General features: G+C 40.0%; 3 protein-coding genes across 12 annotated transcripts in view; 1 reads left to right on the top strand and 2 right to left on the bottom strand.

Moving 5' to 3' along the window:
* LOC117600380 (CD151 antigen) overlaps positions 1-11,965 on the top strand; it is a 35,502-nt gene extending 23,537 nt beyond the window's left edge. For 2 of the 8 annotated variants that reach the window (XM_076692681.1, XM_076692682.1), the window contains exons 5-8: positions 3,066-3,257; positions 7,671-7,844; positions 8,836-8,997; positions 9,489-11,961. In XM_076692681.1, the coding sequence (XP_076548796.1) occupies positions 3,066-3,257; positions 7,671-7,844; positions 8,836-8,997; positions 9,489-9,635 (675 nt within the window). In that variant the 3' untranslated portion in view covers positions 9,636-11,961. Of the gene's footprint in view, positions 1-3,065; positions 3,258-7,670; positions 7,845-8,835; positions 8,998-9,488 lie in introns of all 8 variants that reach the window. The other 6 variants (XM_034315768.2, XM_034315770.2, XM_034315765.2 and 3 more) reach the window with 5 other exon arrangements.
* On the bottom strand, positions 10,819-13,780 carry LOC117600377 (uncharacterized). Of its 2 annotated transcripts, XM_076692669.1 has the most exons (5): positions 13,127-13,598; positions 12,729-13,054; positions 12,540-12,658; positions 12,291-12,471; positions 12,043-12,225 (listed from the first exon to the last, which is right to left on the bottom strand). In XM_076692669.1, the coding sequence occupies exons 1-5, from the start codon at positions 13,596-13,598 to the stop codon at positions 12,043-12,045; spliced, it is 1,281 nt and encodes a 426-aa protein (XP_076548784.1). The 2 variants fall into 2 exon arrangements, with proteins under 2 accessions (XP_034171632.2, XP_076548784.1); XM_034315741.2 differs by having other exon boundaries at positions 10,819-12,471; positions 13,127-13,780.
* Positions 13,781-13,968: 188 nt separating this feature from the next.
* ZnT49B (solute carrier family 30 member 9) lies at positions 13,969-17,324 on the bottom strand. Of its 2 annotated transcripts, none has more exons than XM_034315739.2 (11): positions 17,151-17,324; positions 16,483-16,973; positions 16,207-16,396; positions 16,051-16,133; positions 15,544-15,667; positions 15,328-15,466; positions 14,924-15,247; positions 14,646-14,858; positions 14,420-14,554; positions 14,250-14,363; positions 13,969-14,163 (listed from the first exon to the last, which is right to left on the bottom strand). In XM_034315739.2, the coding sequence occupies exons 2-11, from the start codon at positions 16,901-16,903 to the stop codon at positions 14,119-14,121; spliced, it is 1,788 nt and encodes a 595-aa protein (XP_034171630.1). In that variant the 5' UTR covers positions 16,904-16,973; positions 17,151-17,324; the 3' UTR covers positions 13,969-14,118. The 2 variants fall into 2 exon arrangements, with proteins under 2 accessions (XP_034171630.1, XP_034171631.1); XM_034315740.2 differs by having other exon boundaries at positions 16,483-16,968.
* Between the last annotated feature and the right edge of the window lie 1,846 nt (positions 17,325-19,170).

The raw sequence follows: 19,170 nt of genomic DNA, 5'->3' as shown, positions 1-19,170 counted from the left end.
TACCGATGATATCTCGTGGCAGCTGCAGCTGCACCAAAGAATGCACCCAGACGAAGCTACAACAGTCATTGAATATGTTGTATTTGCATTTTTACCTCTTCCTTTCAATCACTGCAGAATGTCGTGTAATGTAAAAGAATTGTAAATGATGAAGATTATTGATGCACAAAGCAGAGTATGCATCAGTTCTTCCGTAAGTTTCAAATCTTCTACGTACAGAGTGTTTAAGCAAAAAAGTTCGGAACTTGTAGGGTAGATAATTATCAAATACCTAATTAATAATTTTATTAAAAATTTCTCATTTTAACATCACTTCCGTTGACTTTTGCACGTTTCTGATGCAAATCTAATGTTGGTATTTGGAAAATTTTGTTTTCCACCGGAAGGAAATCTCGCACCGTTAATTTACATACTCTACATTCTCTACATTTTTCCATATTTTCGCTTGCATCATCGTCCACCCTATGTAGGTCGTGTTGCAAGCGTGCGATTTCTTATTTATGCGTAACTCGCGGACGCAGCGGGGACGGTTCGCGAACAAGATGCAAAATTAGACGCATCCCGGGCATACTTCGAGATGGTACGTGATCCACTACGAAAAGCTCGCGTTACGTAACCGCGAATATTTCGTTTCAATTAAAACTTGCATTATATTTTATTTCCATTGAACCATACGTTCGCATTTATTTTATACGTGAAATTATTAAACATCGAGTCGATGTCCACCGCAGTGATAACGAGCGCAAGACGAGTGGGTTAATTAATTAATTATCATATCCGTTGCTTTTTCCCCTTTGATCAATTTTATCGATACGTAAATGGCTGTGTGTAAATACAGGGTGATTCATAAGCATACGAATGATAGGAAATTGAAATAAATTGACTTAGTCAGTTAAATGAATTTCGTGTCCCATCGAGCGAGGCGGCAAGGTGTCGCGTAAAAGGTGTATAAAAGGTTGACCGTGGAGGACCGTTAGAGAGCGTCGAGTCTTTATTTGCTCTCTGAATTCATAACCTTGCTAGAAGATAAGCGACGGTCGCGTCTGGAGAAAACGGGTCGCATCGAGATGGAAGTAGGCAGAGAAGAAAAGAAGGGCTGCGGGGGCGTTTGGTCCGAGACGGCGTCGCCCGTCGTGGAATTCCAGAAAAACCTGTCCAAACGAACCTTTTAGATTGGCCGGGACGAATGTCGCGGTCGTAGATAGTCGAGAAACAGACGAAAGCCGACGCTCCTAATTGAGAAGACTAGATAAAAACTACTCGTCTGGTGCGCCTCTTTTATTTTCGTTTCGACGATAAAACGACGAGGTGGCCTGGTTACTGTAATACACGGAAGGGACGAGGGTTCGTTTGATGCCATACCGTTCGATCCATTGTTCCGGCCAACTAAAGCGCGTCTACGGCTTTGTATTTTTGATGAACAGCCCGCGGCAACCATTTCGCGATTCCTCCACGGGATAAATGGACCATCCTAGTTCCATTTCGCGGGAATTGACGCGCGATTCGACTTTCGCTTCGACTATTATCTTTTTATTAATTGTACCATCTGAATTTAACACCCCTGCAGTAGCACCGAGCATGCATCAGAGCATTTTAATTCATAAATTTCTTGGATTATCCGGAAGATAAACGCTTGGAATTTTTGGAAGCAACCCTTTTATATTATTTGTATGGGTTACAACGTCTTCAGGTAATACCGACCGAATCACTTTGGATGCTCCGAGGGACGCGAAGAATATCGAGACGATACACGAGATTTATGAGGTTGTAGTCGCGATAGGTGGCTGCCGTCGGCATCGGGACAATGATAAAATAATAAATTGCTGCCCTCTTCGAGCCCGGGATATCGCGTTCGCGTTGAATCGCCCCCGTGCACGAACCACCGCGATTCCAATGCACCACGAAGAAATACGTCCTGGCTCGTATCGACTCGGACTAGGAACATTCCTGGCCGGATTCTTCTAGCGGAGATATACGGTCCAACGCGTGGCTGTGCCTTTTTTTTCGTTATGTCGTTGCTCTGGACGAACAACGTTGATAAAAGAATATCGATCGCCACCTCGAACGATGCGAATACTCCGTGGACCTCTCTGGCATTTCAGGAAAATTCAGCAGAGATGAAACAATTTCAGGAATTTTTGTATTTTATCGTATGGATTGTCGAAAAAAAAAAAAAAAAAAATAGAAATTGCAAACAGTGGTGTGCGTGCTACTCATTCCCCGATACCGTGAATATCTCTCTCCGGCCGATATTCGGTGTTGCTCGTTTATTTCCCTCCAGCTTTTACCGTCGTGCTCCTGCGGGAGATGATTTTGGCGTCGCGACCTAGTACCGCGAAACAACATTTTTCGACAGCTACCTGAGCCACGTAGAGAACAGGAACACAAAGGAAAAAAAAAACAATAGATAAATCATTGCGTGAAAAATGAACATCGGAGAACGATGCATGGTTATCAACGATACTCGTTGCTCACCGGGTAGCCAGCTGTCCGGTGGGCGGTGACGATGCATTTGGTCCTCGTGGTAGAGGAATTCCAGCTTCGATATCGCGTCGAATAAAATGTGTACTGTGCGAGGGTAGATCGTATCAAAGACGACGCCGTGGATAGATGATTACAGAGAACGTGTCCGTTCTGTTCGAGCCAGACAAAGATGGGGACATGTGTTTCGAATCGGACGAATTAATTGGAACGGAACGATATTTTGTCAGGTTTTTTTACACTGACAGATGCTTCGATCGCATGTAGAGCGATTAGCGTGGCTGTCTGAACCACGTGGACCCATGTAACTTTATGGATTACGCTATGAAAGGTTATTTTTTTTTTTTAGGATGTAGCAATATCACTTTTTTTGAACGTACGTAGGGATTAAGCAAGTTTACTGGACGGGGAAAATAAAATAAAAATACAAGATAACCTGAGGAATTAGAATAAGAACAGTTCACTGACCTACGTACCATCGCACGCATCGAAAGATAAAAGAACTTTCTTATTCTTATTCATCCGGATATGCAGCTGGTGATTAAAGGGTTTAACAGATGGGTTTATTTTTTTTTTTGTTACAGTTGTCTGGACTAGTGGTAGGCGGAATCGGTATCTGGACAGTGATCTCGAAGCACTTCTACGTGTCCCTAATGACGACCTCCACGTATCCAACCCTTGCCTATGCTCTGATCGCCGCAGGTGCCCTTGCTGTGATCGGTAGCTGGCTCGGATGCGGCGGTGTAACTGCCGAAAACAGATGCGTTCTTCTCATAGTAAGTAATCAATCAATTTTATACATTTATTGAAAATCAAACGCGTACCTTTCGTAGTAAATTATTGGAAGCAACTGTGTCAAGGTTTGCAAGGTTCATTTCGTCTTAATCCTATAATCTATCGACTGTCGGTGTACGCGGTTAAACTCCTCGAACAAAGTTTCCCCTTGTGGCTCGCGATAGAATACCAGCTTCAAAGCTATATCAGCTAAACAGGCTTTGCGTTGAAAAATAGCCCTACAGCGATTACCTATCAATGTCAGACCGTCAAAAGTGGAGGAGCCCTGTCTGGCTTCTTATTACGCTTAAAGAAATACGAATAGATCAAAGAATAATCAGTGTCTCGAGGCGATGAATTTTTGTTCCGAGAATTTAGTCTAAGTAGATTCCAGGGAAACTAGGAAAACTTACGGTATTTTCTTTAATCAATGTTCAAAAGTTGTCGATACAGTTGACCGATATAGAGGAGGAAGCGAGGCGAAGCTCGTTAAAGTTGCTCCAACGAACGGAGGGACGTAAAAGGAGATTCCTCGGAGGATCATCGAGGACGATATCTCCTTGTTAAAACGTGTCCACGTCGCGAACGTAACGAGCCGTATCCTGATAGCGAATCTCGGGGATCGACTGGCCCGCTCCATTTACCCTTCTTAGACTCTCGAAACGAGGATATCCGTGATTACGGTTACGCCATGCATAAAATAACGACCTTATACGGATAGAAAATATATCGACCTCCTTATTCTCGCTAATTCTTATATTTATTTGCATGAAATGCACAAATCACGGTGGATAAATGCATAGCAGGTAATCTGGTTCACTATGGAGCATGAAAAAGCTAGGAAACAAAGGGTGGAGGATATCCTTTTCGAGGATAAACGTCTCATTACTGCTGCGACGATTGTGTTGCAGAGGAGGTCGCGTTAGTGTACTTGACAGTAAAGCTACTTAGAGATCCGTGACTTATGTATGGGATAATTAAGGTTCCTTCGCTTGCCACTCTCATCTCTAATTATTAGCCAACCCGTTTCTAAGATTGAAAATCTTAATAAGGAAGCTATAGAATTTAGACTTTCTGTCACCTTTGTACAGGCCAAACGGTAAGAATTGTCGAAAAAATTCTGGTGCCATTGTGTTTAGTGGGTCAAAATCTCAACAAATAGCCGGCAAATTCTTTTTGCCACTTCCGGTCTGACCGGAAATGGCCGAAAAAGGGTTGGCTCTAGAGCGAATCTCGCTCTAGTTCACTTTAGCTTGTTTCTTGTTCTTTCTTAATCTGAAGATTGTTGATGTATGAAATATCAAGGGGGATCGGTTTCGTTTGGAATTTTATTGCGTGTACGCGTCGGTGCGGGCATAAATTGGCTGTAAGTGGCGCGATCGAGCCTCGGATACTTAGGAAGTAATGCGGTCTCGCCCGAAGCGGTCGGATCGGTGCTGCTTCGACCATTGAAACTGGTTCGAAACCAGTCCGAGGCGTCGAGACCTGTCCGCCGATCCCGGCCCCGCGATACGTCATTCAACGGTGTGAAAAAATCGAGAATCAGCGTTCGAACCAGCGATGAAAACTAATTGGAACTGGCCAACGACGTCTGTAATATTTACGTTCTTTAATTACTAACAATTGCTGAAAAAGTGGAGCACCAAATCGCTTAATCCTTTAGGTTTTCAAAATAAAGCTTCGGAATTATTCTTCCTCGTCCCCGTTGTAAATCCCGATTCGTTTTTGCAACAGGGTCCGTCGTAGTAGGACCACTTCGAATGAAATATCTTCCTTAATTGCAGCCTGCTAAAATCGAACGAGCTATTTTGCCTTCTGACAATTAGTTCCATGGTTCTAGAACGACGTATCGGTTTTTGGGAGTACTTACGGGGAAAAAGGGTATAAAAATTAGGTATATTCGCAATAGCGAATTGGCTCGTGATAAAAGCGATAAAAAAAAACGCGAGTGGTTTGTATCGAGTGGAGCGTTTCAATTTCTCGTTCCATCGAACATAATGAACTTTCCTGCGTCGGCTATTGAACGATCGCGAAGTGGTAATATCAATGCTCGTTTCCCTGGTTGTCTATGGATTCAACAGGACGCACCGGAAGTCGAGCACCCAATTTTCGAATCGGTTATCCTCGAAAACGATGCTGCGGATTTGCAAAACAATTAAGTACCTTTCCGACTCGTTTTCGAAACGGGAACTCTTTATAAAAACTTCTCAAAGGGAAAGTCTTTGATTACTCGCAGAATTTCGTGGATAATTCTTTGGTGATTATCGTGAAACGTTCGGCGCTAAGGTTCACGCGGCATCTTTCAGCGAAAAAGGAACCTTTTGCCTTTCCTTTCCCATGAGTCTTTTGCTCCCTTTCACCACCAACGATGGCACGAGCGAATCGTCTCATTAGCCGAGCCCATATACGGTGGTCAATTAAAATTTTTGCCGGCACGACTGTGGGTAGGTAAATCCGGATAATGAACAAGCTGTAGGTTTTCAAGGAAAGAGACGACGCTTTAGCGGAAAAAGTAAAAGGTGAACCGGACTCTCGAGAGTCTAACTATCCGCTAAGACAATCAATTTTTTATCTTACTTATCCATTAAGAAGAACATTCTTTTTCTGAAATTTCCTTCACTGTCATATTAGAGCGATATGCCAAATATTTTCCTAAAGCTTCAATGGCACGGGTAAATATTTGCAGGATTTGCTGTTCGAAAGCGAAACACGCGCTTCGGAAGTTGATATCTTAATTATTAATTGCTTGGATCTCGAAAACGAAGCCGCAAATTGTGCCGCGCTTGTTCGTGACTACGGTTCGAACGTAATCAGTAGCCAACACTATCGCGGTTCAACTCGCGCTTTAATTAGAGAGTCTGTTTCTTAATAACTTAAAAATGAAGTCTTAACCAACATTTTAACTGAGGAAAAAGTTGTTCAGAATCATGTGGGATGTGAGATAAGGGTGTTTGGGCAGTATGGCAGTCGGATCGAGTGAGGTGCGAATAAAAGAGTGTTAGGACCGAATGACAGTTTCTTTGAATGAGAATGCATGCGTGTACGAATCGGTGATTGAACGTGACCGTGTATGGGTGAATTTAAGAAAGCAAGAGCGTCCTGAGGGTGGAAGGAAAAAGTTAGTTAGTTGTGCGAGAGTATCGAGAGAGTAAAGTTGTCAGAAAAGAATTGTACGAGAATATCGAGAGAGTAGAGTCGTTAGTAGAGAATAATTGTGCGAGAGGAACGTGAGTCGTATTTTATTTTTCATATTAAATATTTTTGTTAAAATAACTGAAAATAAATCCTTGTTCACTGAAAATCCCTACAATCATTTTAATAACCATCCCTTCAAGGAATTATCACTCTCTCTGAAACACCCTGTATAATAATCGAATTCTAATGGATCAAAAGTCAGGGTTACATTTTACAACAACGTGTGGCAATATTTGCGATCGTTTTAAAGACGAATCACATCGATTCGTGTCCATCGTGAACGAATATCGACTGCGATTGCCGAAACCGTAACTGGTGTTCATGATCGACCATCTCTAGTTGCTGTCACCGCTCCTGTCCAATTCTAAACTGTCAATTGCCGTTTCTACATGGATGTTGCGGCCGGTGTAATGCGCGTGTCAACCTCTCGTGCATCGAATTGAAAATTGAAACGGGCGTGTGCAGCAATTTCAATCTGTCAACTCTTGCAGTCCGGCGAACCTTAGCCTTTCAAATAAAACGTGACGGTAACTTATAAAGTAACACACGAGGTACCATCTCTTCTTCGTTGATTCACCGGGAACTGTGTAAACGATCGGCGATGGTCCAGCTTCCGGTTTGAATATTCATACACGAGGGTAATCGACGCCTCGTAGATTTATATTCATGAAAATTCCAAAACGTCACACTTAAGATTTTCCGTCTCTAACCCATTGAAAACAGAGCTTCTCCCCGGAGAAGAAAAACTTGGAATTGTTTCGTCGTTCTTCGTCCGTGAATCTTTCCTGGAAACTATGAATCACTTTTACCAAGCACTTTTCGAATGTGAAAAGTTTGAAAAGAGGTGGATTTATTCGATGAAATAGGACAGACGGGAAAATTGCGCGAGCGTGCTTGTTTGCCAGGAAATTAGGGAAACTCAATTTACTCGCCGTGTAGGAGCGTTGCGCCGCGCCGCGCCAATGAGCGTCGTGTAATTTAACGACGCGGCGTGTCGCGGGACGCGATGAAAAGGAAACAAGTTGCCGAACGCATTTTCGACCATTTCACGAGTTGTCGCTGTGTTGTTAATCCTTCATTCGTCGTGGCAAACGGTGCCTGGCTCATTTCTGATCCGTACTAACGAGAAGAGTTACAGTGTCTGTCATATCAAGCGGCCCATTCCGAAACAAGAAAAGTCCAATTTATACTAATTCTATATCATTTTTTTTCTGTTCCAGTACGTGTTCGTGGTGATGCTAGTGTTCGTCCTAGAAGCGGGCGTCGGTGCACTAGCACGTCTCTACGAGGAACAAGTCGGTCCCGAGTTGAAGATGAATCTTAATCATACGTTTCTGGAACACTATTCGGTGAGGAGCAGGGAAACTTACGCGATCGACCAGATGCAAAGAGAGGTAAGTATCGATAAAAGATAAAACAGGATTTCCAGCAATTTCAATTTTTCAAACTTCTTTATCGCCGTTGTTCTCGCAAACTTGATTAGTTGATTTTAGTATCAATTGAAAAACCGAAAGTTAGTTTACCTGTTTAACGCGTTAATTGCCTAGAGGTTCACCGGTATTATAATCGAATAATTAACCTTTAAATGATCAAGCTGGATCAGTCGTGTCCTGAGCTTATGAAATATACCCAATGGGGAAGAGAGTAAAATTAAATTTATGAAGGCATTTTTATTTCGTCCCCTTCTTTACAAAATCAACCCTGATGAAGTTCCTCTAAAGTAATTAGCAGAACGTAACGTGTTAAATGGATGACATTAATCAAGATATCTGCTCGCAAGTACGATCTTGCTGAAACATTTCTTCTTTTTCACGGTATCCGTTACGTGCAAAAGACGTCGTTAAATTTCGTTCTGCGCGAAATGGCTACCTTACGTGGCCGCGATATCTCTTCGCCATTTTTCATTGCGCTATACCTAGACCAGCGGTGCCGTTGTTACGAGTACTTTACGACGGCAAATCATCGTTATCGCAGTTGCAGAAAGATTCTGACTCCTACACGAATCGATTAATGCCTCCGCGGCTCTTTTCATCGATTCCTTTTCTCCTCTCGTGTCGTCCACGTTCGAGGAACCTTGATGCACCTCTCGAGGTGCATCGAGTGCATCCACTCAACGCGCTCGATGTTTATCCTGGCTGCTGTGAGAGAGATTTCTCTTTGGATCGTTTGAATCTTTCTTGCGTTCGTTCGTGCCAAGAAAATCGTCACAGTGTTGATTAATCGTCTTCAACTAGACCAAGAATTTCTATTTACACTGATTCATCGTTTTCAAAATAATACGAAAGCTTCAACGAGTGCCGCGTAATTGAATTTTTACTGAACGTCCTTTTTTACTAACTGCAAATGGAATTCTCTAGGAGACCTGTTTTCTCGTTGAATTTCTAGTTCAAATGCTGCGGAGCCCTGAGATTCGAGGACTGGCTGGTGAGCGAATGGCACAAGGACGAGGAAGTCCTTCAGGACGGCAGGCTTGTTCCTGATAGCTGTTGCAAAACAGAGACGTTCCACTGCGGGAAGAGGGATCACCCGTCGAACATCCATTACACGGTATTTAGTGATTCTCTTAACACTTTGATGGCCGAAAGTTTCGTGAAATTTATGGGCATTTTATTTTTCTTTATGAATGTTCTGTTCAAATGTTAATTTATCGAAGAATAATAGTTATTCTAAGAAGATTTTAAAACAGCACGATCTATCCGCTGCACCACTGTCAGCTTAACCCTTTCGCTGCCACGGTAGTCCCATGGGACCGGCGCTTGTCTTTTCATTTGGGCCATGGTGGTCACCGGTAACCATCACTAATTGTAAGAAATATGTGCTATTGGTAAGATTGTACCGTTATCTTAATATATTTCGCAGTTCTATGCCATTATAAAATTTTTAATATAAAATTTGTGGCCCACTGGTGCAAGTTCAAAAATTCGCATAGCAGTGAAAGGGTTAATGTCATTTCTACCTGCATGCATAGATTCTCTCGTCAAACGTAGAGATCCTTCAAGCGTAGAAATTAGTTAGCTAGTCAAAATCAATTTGTTTAGGGTTGCATCTACAAGTTCCTGGAAACAACAAAGGACCATTTAATCATCTTGGGCGCAGTGGGGCTTGGCCTGTCGGTGCTTGAATTATTCGGTATCGTGTTGGGATCCTGCCTTTATATCAAGCTCAGACATGACTTCGATGACTGAGAATTGCTTGAAATTCGCGAAAGCAACAACAACGGCCGTTCCTGGTGCAGATACATGCAGAACGACGCCGGAACCGTTTGATCGTCGGGGCGGAAGCGAAGAGGAGCGGCCATCCAAAGGGATCCCCGTCTTCCGTCGTTCGCCATTCAGCATTTCCTACGTTTCTGACGCTCTTCTGCAGCCTCTCACAAAGGGAGACTGTAGCATTCCTGCCCGATTTCTTTCCCTTTCACCAAATGTACAGGGTGTGGTTAAAGGAACGCAATACAAATGGCCAGAGGGTGCCAGTTCGATATTAAAATTTTAATATTCAAAATTTTTTAATATTCTACAATTTTTTATATCAGGGTGAAATGTGTTTCGATTTGTTATATACCCTCCAAAAAGGTATCGCTCTCTGCCCATTTCTACCACGTTCTTCGCGCCAACCTGTATAAGGGTTCCAAGGGAAAGAAACAGTTGTTAGCAAGAAAATAAAAGAGGAGATCGTGCGTGAATTGAAGCCGCCACCGCAACGATTATTCCTACAATGGAAACGTTCAAAGGGTCTCCCTTTCTTTCCTGACTTTCTTGCTATGCAGGAATCAAAGAGAGGTACGAGTTAACAAGCGAAAAGAAGAAACTAGAGCCAAGTTACCGAGATATTGAGATTCGATGAGAAACAGGGATGAATGGAAACCAGTTTCTCACTCGTCGTTCAAACGAACACAGGACTTCCTTCTTTCGTCTCTTTGATCGGTCGAGGAAAAGCAGAGAGATGCTGAAAAGTCTTCGAATGAATCTCAATGAATCCTTGACCACTGCCCAAAAAGAAAGGAACACCTCTATTGTCCCTATGTAATTGTACCCATGACGATTTTAGAGAAAACGTTTTAACGAAGATCCTTTTTGATCGATTCAAGGAGAGCACGTATGCTCCTCATCACGGTTGGGCATCAAAGATCCAAAGTATCTTCTTTCGTTTAGAAGGAAGAAAGATTTCTTCTAATCGAACATCGATTATAATGTTCGTCATTCGCGACAGATGATCTCTGCTATGTTAAACATATTCAGTTTCACTGTTAGCGAAATCCCTCCCGTACAAATCGCGCTGTCTCTTTGTATACTGCCGTTACGAATCCGCACAAATGTTTCTAAAGGTATATTTCATCGTACAGGCTGAAGTATTTATCCACCTGAGATGTTATTTTTTAGAAATGCGAAGAAATATTGCTTAGGACAGTTGTAAGCTATAATTTAATTAACCCGCTTTTCTATAGTAGCGACGTGTAACGGTGAATTGAAGAACTACTGTAAGCATATTTTTGAGCTCCCTATCGGCGAAATCGAAAAGCTCCTTTTTAGCGCCAAACAGTAAGTGGCGCCACGTATTTTCGGCGGATTTTTTAAAATAAAAATACCTTTTTTCACCCCTTTCTGGCTGTGCCGTCAGCACAGTATTCTTTCGTATTTCCAAAAAAATATCATAGGTGAAGGAATTACTTCTCCACTCTGTATGCGAGAAATGAAATTAGCGTTCTTAGCTAATAAAATTACGACGTTCCAGTGGTCAAAGCACACCGCTATTCCTTCGGGACAAGCAGACCCTGTTTGTCGATAAAATGGACCACTCAGTCGTCCTGATTTTTCATGAAAAATTGAAAAAGGAAAAAAGAATAGCTAGGTGTAGCTACGAGAATCTTTTTTTATAATTTATTCGACAAAACGACGATGAATCTTATAGGTCGTTCGTCGTACAATTCAAGGACGCGTGTCGAAGATTTTAAACGATAAAAGAAAATGTAACATTGATAGAGTTGAACTCGAACAGAACTGTAAAAACAGTGCCTTGATGAATAGCGTTAAGTTGAGAGATATTTTAAATTATCTACGGTGTAAAGAGAGAGGATGCGTTAGTGTTGTAAATGTACGTACAGTATTTATCTATTTATCTGTTGCTTCGCCGATCGACACAAGCCTTTCGCGCATTATTTATAAACAATCGCTACGTTTGTCGTACAACGAATGGAATGAAAAAAGCGTGTGAGTTGTATCGACGATTGCACGTGTATTGCATGTACAAATTCCAGAATCACGTGATTCTCTGTTAATTATATCTTTAGTCTTTCGTCAATTCTTGCTTTAACGCAATCGTCGAATCAATGTTACACACGAGACAAAGTTTATAAGATACATATTTTACTATCACGCCAAGGCGTTATACACGTTATTTTATTCTTAACGTTATTGTCTTCTTTATTGGTATCACGTGTACATGTACTGTCTGTTAGTGTTTAGAAACTTTATAAATATTGTACATATCAGACACCCTATTCTGTTACGAATAAAATTATTGAAATCGTATTTCCTGATTCGAATGAAGAAGAAGAAAAAAGAGGATTGTATAAAAATAATAAAATAATTCCTTTTATTGGCTGGATGACTCGACGTCGTTCGCATACTTTTCCATGGATAGTAAGTAAATAAGAAACGCGTCGTCTTTGGTACCAAGAGAAACGAACAACCATGAGAATACCGCAAACAAATCTTTCGACATAGATATCTTCTGCCAACTGTGTAAATCGTCCAGAACGGTCTGAACGTCGGTGACCTAAAATGAAATTGCTCAACGTTGGAGGATGATATTTTACGTGGAAATACTTTATTTCTGCTCACGTTTTCCAAGAGGCTGTCGTTTGAATTGCGATAGCGTGCCAAGCTCAGTTGATTGTCGATCTTCAAGGAGACTTGATGAAGACAGAAGGTAATTAAATATAAAGGCACAGCGATAACAGCTTTGTTGTAATCGAGATAGATTTCACGCAGATGTTCCACGTCGAATCGAGCCAGGTCGAATCTAAAGATTCATCAACATTAATAGCTCTCTTTTTAATAATTTGATTTTCATACAAAACACAGTCATACTTATCGAAACTGGACACGATGCTCAAAGTGACAAGGAGAGAAAAGATACTAGAATAAATCTCGCTGATCATCGAGTACTCAGCAACGAATTCCATGGAAGTATCAAAAAATATATGCAACTGAAATACAAACAATATTATGTAATAAAAAGAAACGAGCATTTGAAGGAAATTAAAATTGAAGATGTACCATTATAAAATGCATGAGAGCCATACCACCTAGGAGACCTTGATACACAAGCCCGGTCTTCTTCCAAAACTTTTGAATCAGAACAGCTATCCTTATAGGTGGAGAACTTTGATTCTCAGGGATATCTATGTCTCTTACTGTGCCTTCTTTGTCTCTATCTCGAGATTCTTTTGACTGATTGATTTTCATAGCACTGAAACCATCTCTATATTGCACGTAAATCTTATCCGTTGTCAGTACCGGAAACGGTGGTTGTTGCTCGTATTTCGTCCGAGCGTTTTCTTGGGATCGCCTCAGGATCTCCGTAATTGGTAATTCGTTATCTTCTGCAACCAGCATTGGATCAGAATTGTTAATAATTTAAATTTGAATATGTTAATCGTTTCACACATTTTTACCTCGAAATCCTCGTCTCTTTCGTTTGGAACATTCTGCATCCCCTTCGCCATTATCCTCCTCAGACGATTCCGAGGTAGCAGTTTCCTTCTGCTTTTCATTTTCCAACTCCTCAGACTGTCTGTCGTGTTTTCGTTTCCCACGACGATCGTATCTTCCCTTCTTCGCTCTTTCGCGGTTATCCTGATGCTTTCCTCGAGCTACTTTGTGTCTTTGCAATCTCGTTTCATCCGAGGACGTCGTTTCTATATCTTCAACCTTTCCTCGGGCATGTCGCGTTTGCGGAGACCTGTTGATTTCTTCTAAATCCGACCACCTGTTTCTTAAAGGTGTGCTGGTACTTTTCACAGGTGGTGAATACTCGATATCATTGGTAGGCGACGAAGATTCACCACTACTGGTTGAATCCTTTCTCTTAGAAGTCGTATCAAGGGTACTCCATCGTCGGGAGAGCCTTTCGCGAGGACGACTCATTTTACAGCCTCACAGATCATGTAAAAACGTTTAATTTTTTCTGAATCACAATTAAACCATATCATATTTAACACATACACGCTGTACAATGTATTTGGTGATACGGGAAGCTCTAGACAGCTCTGTCATGCATAAATAGAGGAAAGTATCCATAGTAACGCTTTGTTGTCAGTTTGATTCACTTATCGTGAGGGTGAGTATTTCTGAGAAATCGATAATTCGTAATATGTAATATAGAACACTAACAATTAAGACGCTAATCGTCTTTACCTAATTGCATTTGTTATAATTAAATTTGTGTTATGTATTCATGGGATTAAAAAAGGAACTGAACAATCATTTTATAAATAGGACATCCGAACTTGTTTGTTTTATTTTTCTTTTCGATCTATAAATGAAAACACATGTGCTATACCTATCGTATATAAATAATAAGCTTGACGGTGCTATATATATATATATATATTAAACAGTATTTACATCGTGTATCGCATTTACTTTCGTACTTCGTACGAAGTATTTACAGGATTTCCAAGTCGCAATGTCGAATCTCTGGATGATTCTTCTACAATATTTGAAAAAAAGAAGAAAATAGAAATGTTAATAAGTAATTAGATATCCATACGTTTTAAGTAGAAAACTTTACGAAACCTTTAATTTTAGCTCCATTCTGTCTACTTCTCCACCGACTGTATCAACGATACCTTCGCCATGTTTCAACATAAACCCTTCCAATTCATCAATGTTTTCCATTCGTTGTACTTCCTAAAGGTAAAAAGATTTGAATAATAATGTTCTATTTTTTAATCTTATTTTAGTACCTTTAACATCTCGTTGAGATCGTTCTTATCGAGGTACGATCTTGTCAATTCTCTGCCATCGAAATCAATTTCGGCTTTATATCGAACTACATTATTGCCCATATCAATACCTTTAACGTCGTGAATTGCTCGAACCTATCATAATATGCGATATAACCTAATGTATAATCAATTTATGAAAACATCCGTTTTCATAATGACGATAATGTGACCACAAAAACATTACCATTATGTCTGACTCTAACTCCGCATTGATCTTATCAAGGTCATCTTGAGATATACTTCTTCCAATTAAAGCGGTCGCGTTTGTATGAATTATAAACATTGCCACTGCGCCAAGAAGGCCACCCACTAAAAGAGATCCAACGGAGTCATACACTGGATTTTCTAGCCAGGAAGTTAGACCCATACAACTAGCAGCACAAATAAGGCCAAGTACCTATCGAGTTTAAAGCGGTGTTTAATTTTTAATAAGACCATTTCGTTTGTTTGCTAAATACATACAGCGGCGAAATCTTCCATAAGGACGACGTTTACTGAAGGATCTTGCCCTCCTAATACATATTCCTTAAATGTTTGTCGCTTCTCCTCTGCTCCTTTTTTAATTGATTGTATTGCTACTAATAATGTCGCTCCCTCAGATACCAAGGAACCGGCTAAGAGAACATATGCCCAATAGAAGGACTCTACTGCCGAAGGATGAAGAAGACCATGAATTCCATGGTAAATTGATAAACCAGTACCCACACAAAAGATACCAACACCAGATATCAAAGAAGAAACGTATCTCATATTAGTGTAACCATATGGGTGATCAGGATTAGGATCCTGAAATGTTTTGTATGAATATTAGCATGGCAGATACCTTTGTTTTTTTTTTTTTTTAATTCACTTGTATTTGTATGTACCTGTACTGACTTATGGATACCGTACGCTAATATTAATTGATTGCAAGTATCCGCGGCAGAGTGCACACATTCCGAAAACATACTATGCGACCCGGTGTATATCCATGCACATAACTTGAATACGAAATTACTGCCATTGCTTAAACAGATTTAAAGATTGATTTAAGTATGCTGAAAACAATGTTTCTTCAGAGAAATACCGAAAATAAAACTTACATTAGACTCGCAATTAAAACGACAGTACCAGATCTTCCAAAAAGGCCCTCTTTTTGCACAAACTCGGTTTTACTGCCCATTTCTCGTCTGTAATCTCGGAGCCTTCTCTTAACAGTAAATATATCTGCAAAACAATAAAGATTAACCCTTTGACTGCTGGGGATTCTATGCCTGGGGGTTCTGTGTGTACGAAATAAGAATCAAGATAATAACACTTATTACTTTTCTTTTTATTCCATTTCATTTCTCAGTTTATTTTTTCATTTGTTTTTCTTTTTCAGTGTTTTGTCATATCATTAGAATGTGATAACATATGGTGTGTAATTAGTAATATGCGTTGCTAACTTTTATTTAATTATAATTAATATATACAAGAAATAATCTATGAACGCAGATACGCGTCCATAGTCTGCACCGATAGCTTTCATCGGACGCATATGTGCGTCCATAGCAGTCAAAGGATTAAAGCAAAAATTGTATTTTATGTAACAGAAAGTAATTATTTACTTTGTTGGTAAGCCTTTTGTTCCAGTTCTTTTTTAAGGAGCTCTTTCTTTAAGGCTTCCTTTGATCCCCAAACTTCCAATGCTCTAAAATAAAATGAAATGTATTGAGCATTGCTATAAATGTTCATCTCATCGCATTTTATTTAAAGTGCTTTACTTTGCCTCAACATCTTTTCTCCAATATACAGTAATTGGTGGTTCAAATTCATATGGAGATCTTCTTTTAGTCTTTGGTAAGTTTTCAAGATCAGAAGGTTTTAGTAAAAAATCACACATAGCTCTAACAGGTGTGATAAAGTTACGTTCTAAGGAAGATACACTTTTATCCATCTTACTTCTCTTTTTACCTAATATCAAAAAATGTTTACAATCATGAACAATTAAACAATTAATAAAAAGAATCAAACATTTGTTATCATAAGACTGCTTGTACCTGATGCTTGTTTTTCTTTTTTATTCTGATTATCACCCACAGAAGTAGATTTAACATCTAATTTTCTCTCCTTCAATTGTCCTAAGTTTTCTTCTTTTAATTCTATTATTGTTTGTTGCGCTTCATCCTCTGGCTTATTTATGTTTCCTGATTGTTCTTTTTGTACTTTTGTGAATATAGAAATTGACCTTGGCATTGCAGCAAGTATCCATCTCATTTCCTCTGGATACCCTATTTTGTTGGTAAAAACCTTCTGAGAATTTGCAGTGATATGTAACTTGCACTTTGCACCATAGTTACACTTTATCAAAGTGCTGCTATGCCTCCTTGTATACCCTACTTGAAAAACGTACAAATAGTCTTTACTATGACTGCTAATATTTTGAAGAAATCTCCGAAGATTAGGAGTTCTGTGTAACATTTTTCAGTGCTTTGTTACCGTTAGGTAAGTAGGAGGGCACAATGTTAATAGGACCTCTGAACCGCCTAACCTATCCAAAAATAAACATCATTTAAGTATTTCAGTAAATAATAGGTATTTCTTGGATATTCTTCAAATCGACATTTCTCAAATGAAATAAAAAATTTGAACTACTATCAAACAAATGTATTTTTTTATAAAGATATACAAGTTTACCCGCACAGTATACCGCGAAAAATTTCTTTACCTTCTTTATTATCCGTTTAGCTTATAAAATAGAATACATTGTCAGTACAATTGAAACCTAAATACTATCTAGTATTAAATTGTACCATAAAATATATTTTAATAATTTTTCGAGCTGTCAAAATGCTCAAATACGTACAGTCTCGTCAGTGACTACAGATGTAGAAGACTGAACATGCCTTTGTTTTCAGGGGGTCATGATTTAGGGGCTCCCAGACACCCTCAGATGATCTGCATGCGAAGAGCACAACCAGTATGATAATCGTGCCTGTTTCACCAGTCACTCTTTTACCGCACCTCAAACTGACATCGGAAAAGACCCAATTTTCACTCCCTTTGATTCTATCTTTTTTTTAAATCAGTCAAAAGCAGCACAAAACTGAACAATTATTATTGTAATTGTTTGACAAACTTGTATTCACTTCATGCATTTTGGTAAATAAATCATTTGAAATAAGCAACTAAGTTATTACTTAATTTACCGAATGTCATTTCTAAGTTATTTATTTAAAATCCTCGTAATTTCTCTTCTTAGCTATTTATTTGATTGACTTAAATTCTTCTATCATTTTAAGCTCATCAAAGAGGAATAATTTATGATTTTATAATCTTATTTATTCTATTCCTACTCTTTATGGACCAAGGCTTCCCTCGGCAGTTATTTATTCTTTTCATTCTTTTCATAGACCTCGCAAGGACTACTCCCAAATCATTGTATCCTCGTATCCTTTGTTTCCCTGCATCCCTTACATCCCACCACTTCTTATATCCCAGCATTCCTTACATCACGACATCCCTTATATTCCTGTATCATTATTCCCCTACATTAATTAGTTCCCTTTTTTACCGCTAGAGAGCGCTGATTCGAGATCGACATTTTAGTTCAAATTTTTCCCGATAGAGGGCCAAAATTGTTGCAAGCTTTAGTTCCATTTTCTGCCGCCAGAGGGCGCTGATTCGAGGTCGACATTTTAGTTCAAATATTTGTCGCTAGAGGGAAAAATTGCTGCGAGCTTTAGTTCCATTTTCTGCCGCCAGAGGGCGCCGATTCGAGGTCGACATTTTAGTTCAAATTTTTGCCGCTAGAGGGCCGAAATTGTTGCAAGCTTTAGTTCCATTTTCTGCCGCCAGGGGGCGCTGATTCAAGGTCGACATTTTAGTTCAAAATTTTGCCGCTAGAGGGCCAAAATGGTTGCAAGCTTTAGTTCCATTTTCTGCCGCCAGAGGGCGCTGATTCGACGTCGACATTTTAGTTCAAATTTTTACCGCTAGGTGGCCAAAATGGTTGCAAGCTTTAGTTCCATTTTCTACCGCCAGAGGGCGCTGATTCGACGTCGACATTTTAGTTCAAATTTTTGCCGCCAGAGGGCCAAATTTTCTGCGAGCTATAGTTCCCTTTTCTGCCACCAGAGGGCGCTGATTCGACGTCGACATTTTAGTTCAAATTTTGCCGCCAGAGGGCCAAAATTTCTGCGAGCTTTAATTCCCTTTTCTACCGCCCGAAGGCGCTGTGACGAACACCGAAAGCGTGATTTCAAGTATGTAAGTGATAGCGTGATGTAAGGCATACGGAGATGTGAGGAACGCAGGTATGTAAGGGTAATAGAGGCGTAAAGGATGCAAAGATATAAAGAAAGCAGAGATGTAAAGGATGCAGTGATGTAAGGAATGCTGGGATGTAAATACTGCAGAATCAGGGATGTAAAGGATGCACACGGGAGTAATAAAATCAACATGTTCGTCCTCTTAATGAGTTTATTCAATAAGCTAAGAAGATAAATACAGCAAATTAAATGAACGCAGAAAATATAATACGGATATATGCATGTTTAGCAGGTAGATCTGCACCCCTCGTCGGTTGCTTTAAGACTGATGCTTCGCTCTACGTTGAAAGATTGATAACGGTGCCGCAGCCAGTACGTTTGCTCGAATTAATGGCTGTAAATGTTTTTTTTTTTTTAACGTAGGGAAATCTTGCATATGACCCCCACACCGACCCCTGGGGGTGGGCGGTGGGGTAG

Source organism: Osmia lignaria, chromosome 15 (assembly GCF_051020975.1).
Source record: "Osmia lignaria lignaria isolate PbOS001 chromosome 15, iyOsmLign1, whole genome shotgun sequence".
In the NCBI taxonomy this organism is placed as follows: Eukaryota; Metazoa; Arthropoda; class Insecta; order Hymenoptera; family Megachilidae; genus Osmia; species Osmia lignaria.
Note: the sequence above shows the minus strand (reverse complement) of the source record. Positions and strands in the feature narration are given on the sequence as shown.

Coding starts and splice junctions, on each gene's coding strand:
- ZnT49B (XM_034315739.2), bottom strand. CDS start 16,903: ATGTTACACAGAACTCCTAATCTTCGGAGATTTCTTCAAAATATTAGC. Junction 14,859..14,923: donor TTATGGAAGATTTCGCCGCT/GTATGTATTTAG, acceptor TAAACTCGATAG/GTACTTGGCCTTATTTGTGC. Junction 14,164..14,249: donor GAATGGAGCTAAAATTAAAG/GTTTCGTAAAGT, acceptor CAAATATTGTAG/AAGAATCATCCAGAGATTCG.
- LOC117600377 (XM_034315741.2), bottom strand. CDS start 13,598: ATGAGTCGTCCTCGCGAAAGGCTCTCCCGACGATGGAGTACCCTTGAT. Junction 12,659..12,728: donor CTCTCATGCATTTTATAATG/GTACATCTTCAA, acceptor TTTGTATTTCAG/TTGCATATATTTTTTGATAC. Junction 12,472..12,539: donor ATCGTGTCCAGTTTCGATAA/GTATGACTGTGT, acceptor ATGAATCTTTAG/ATTCGACCTGGCTCGATTCG.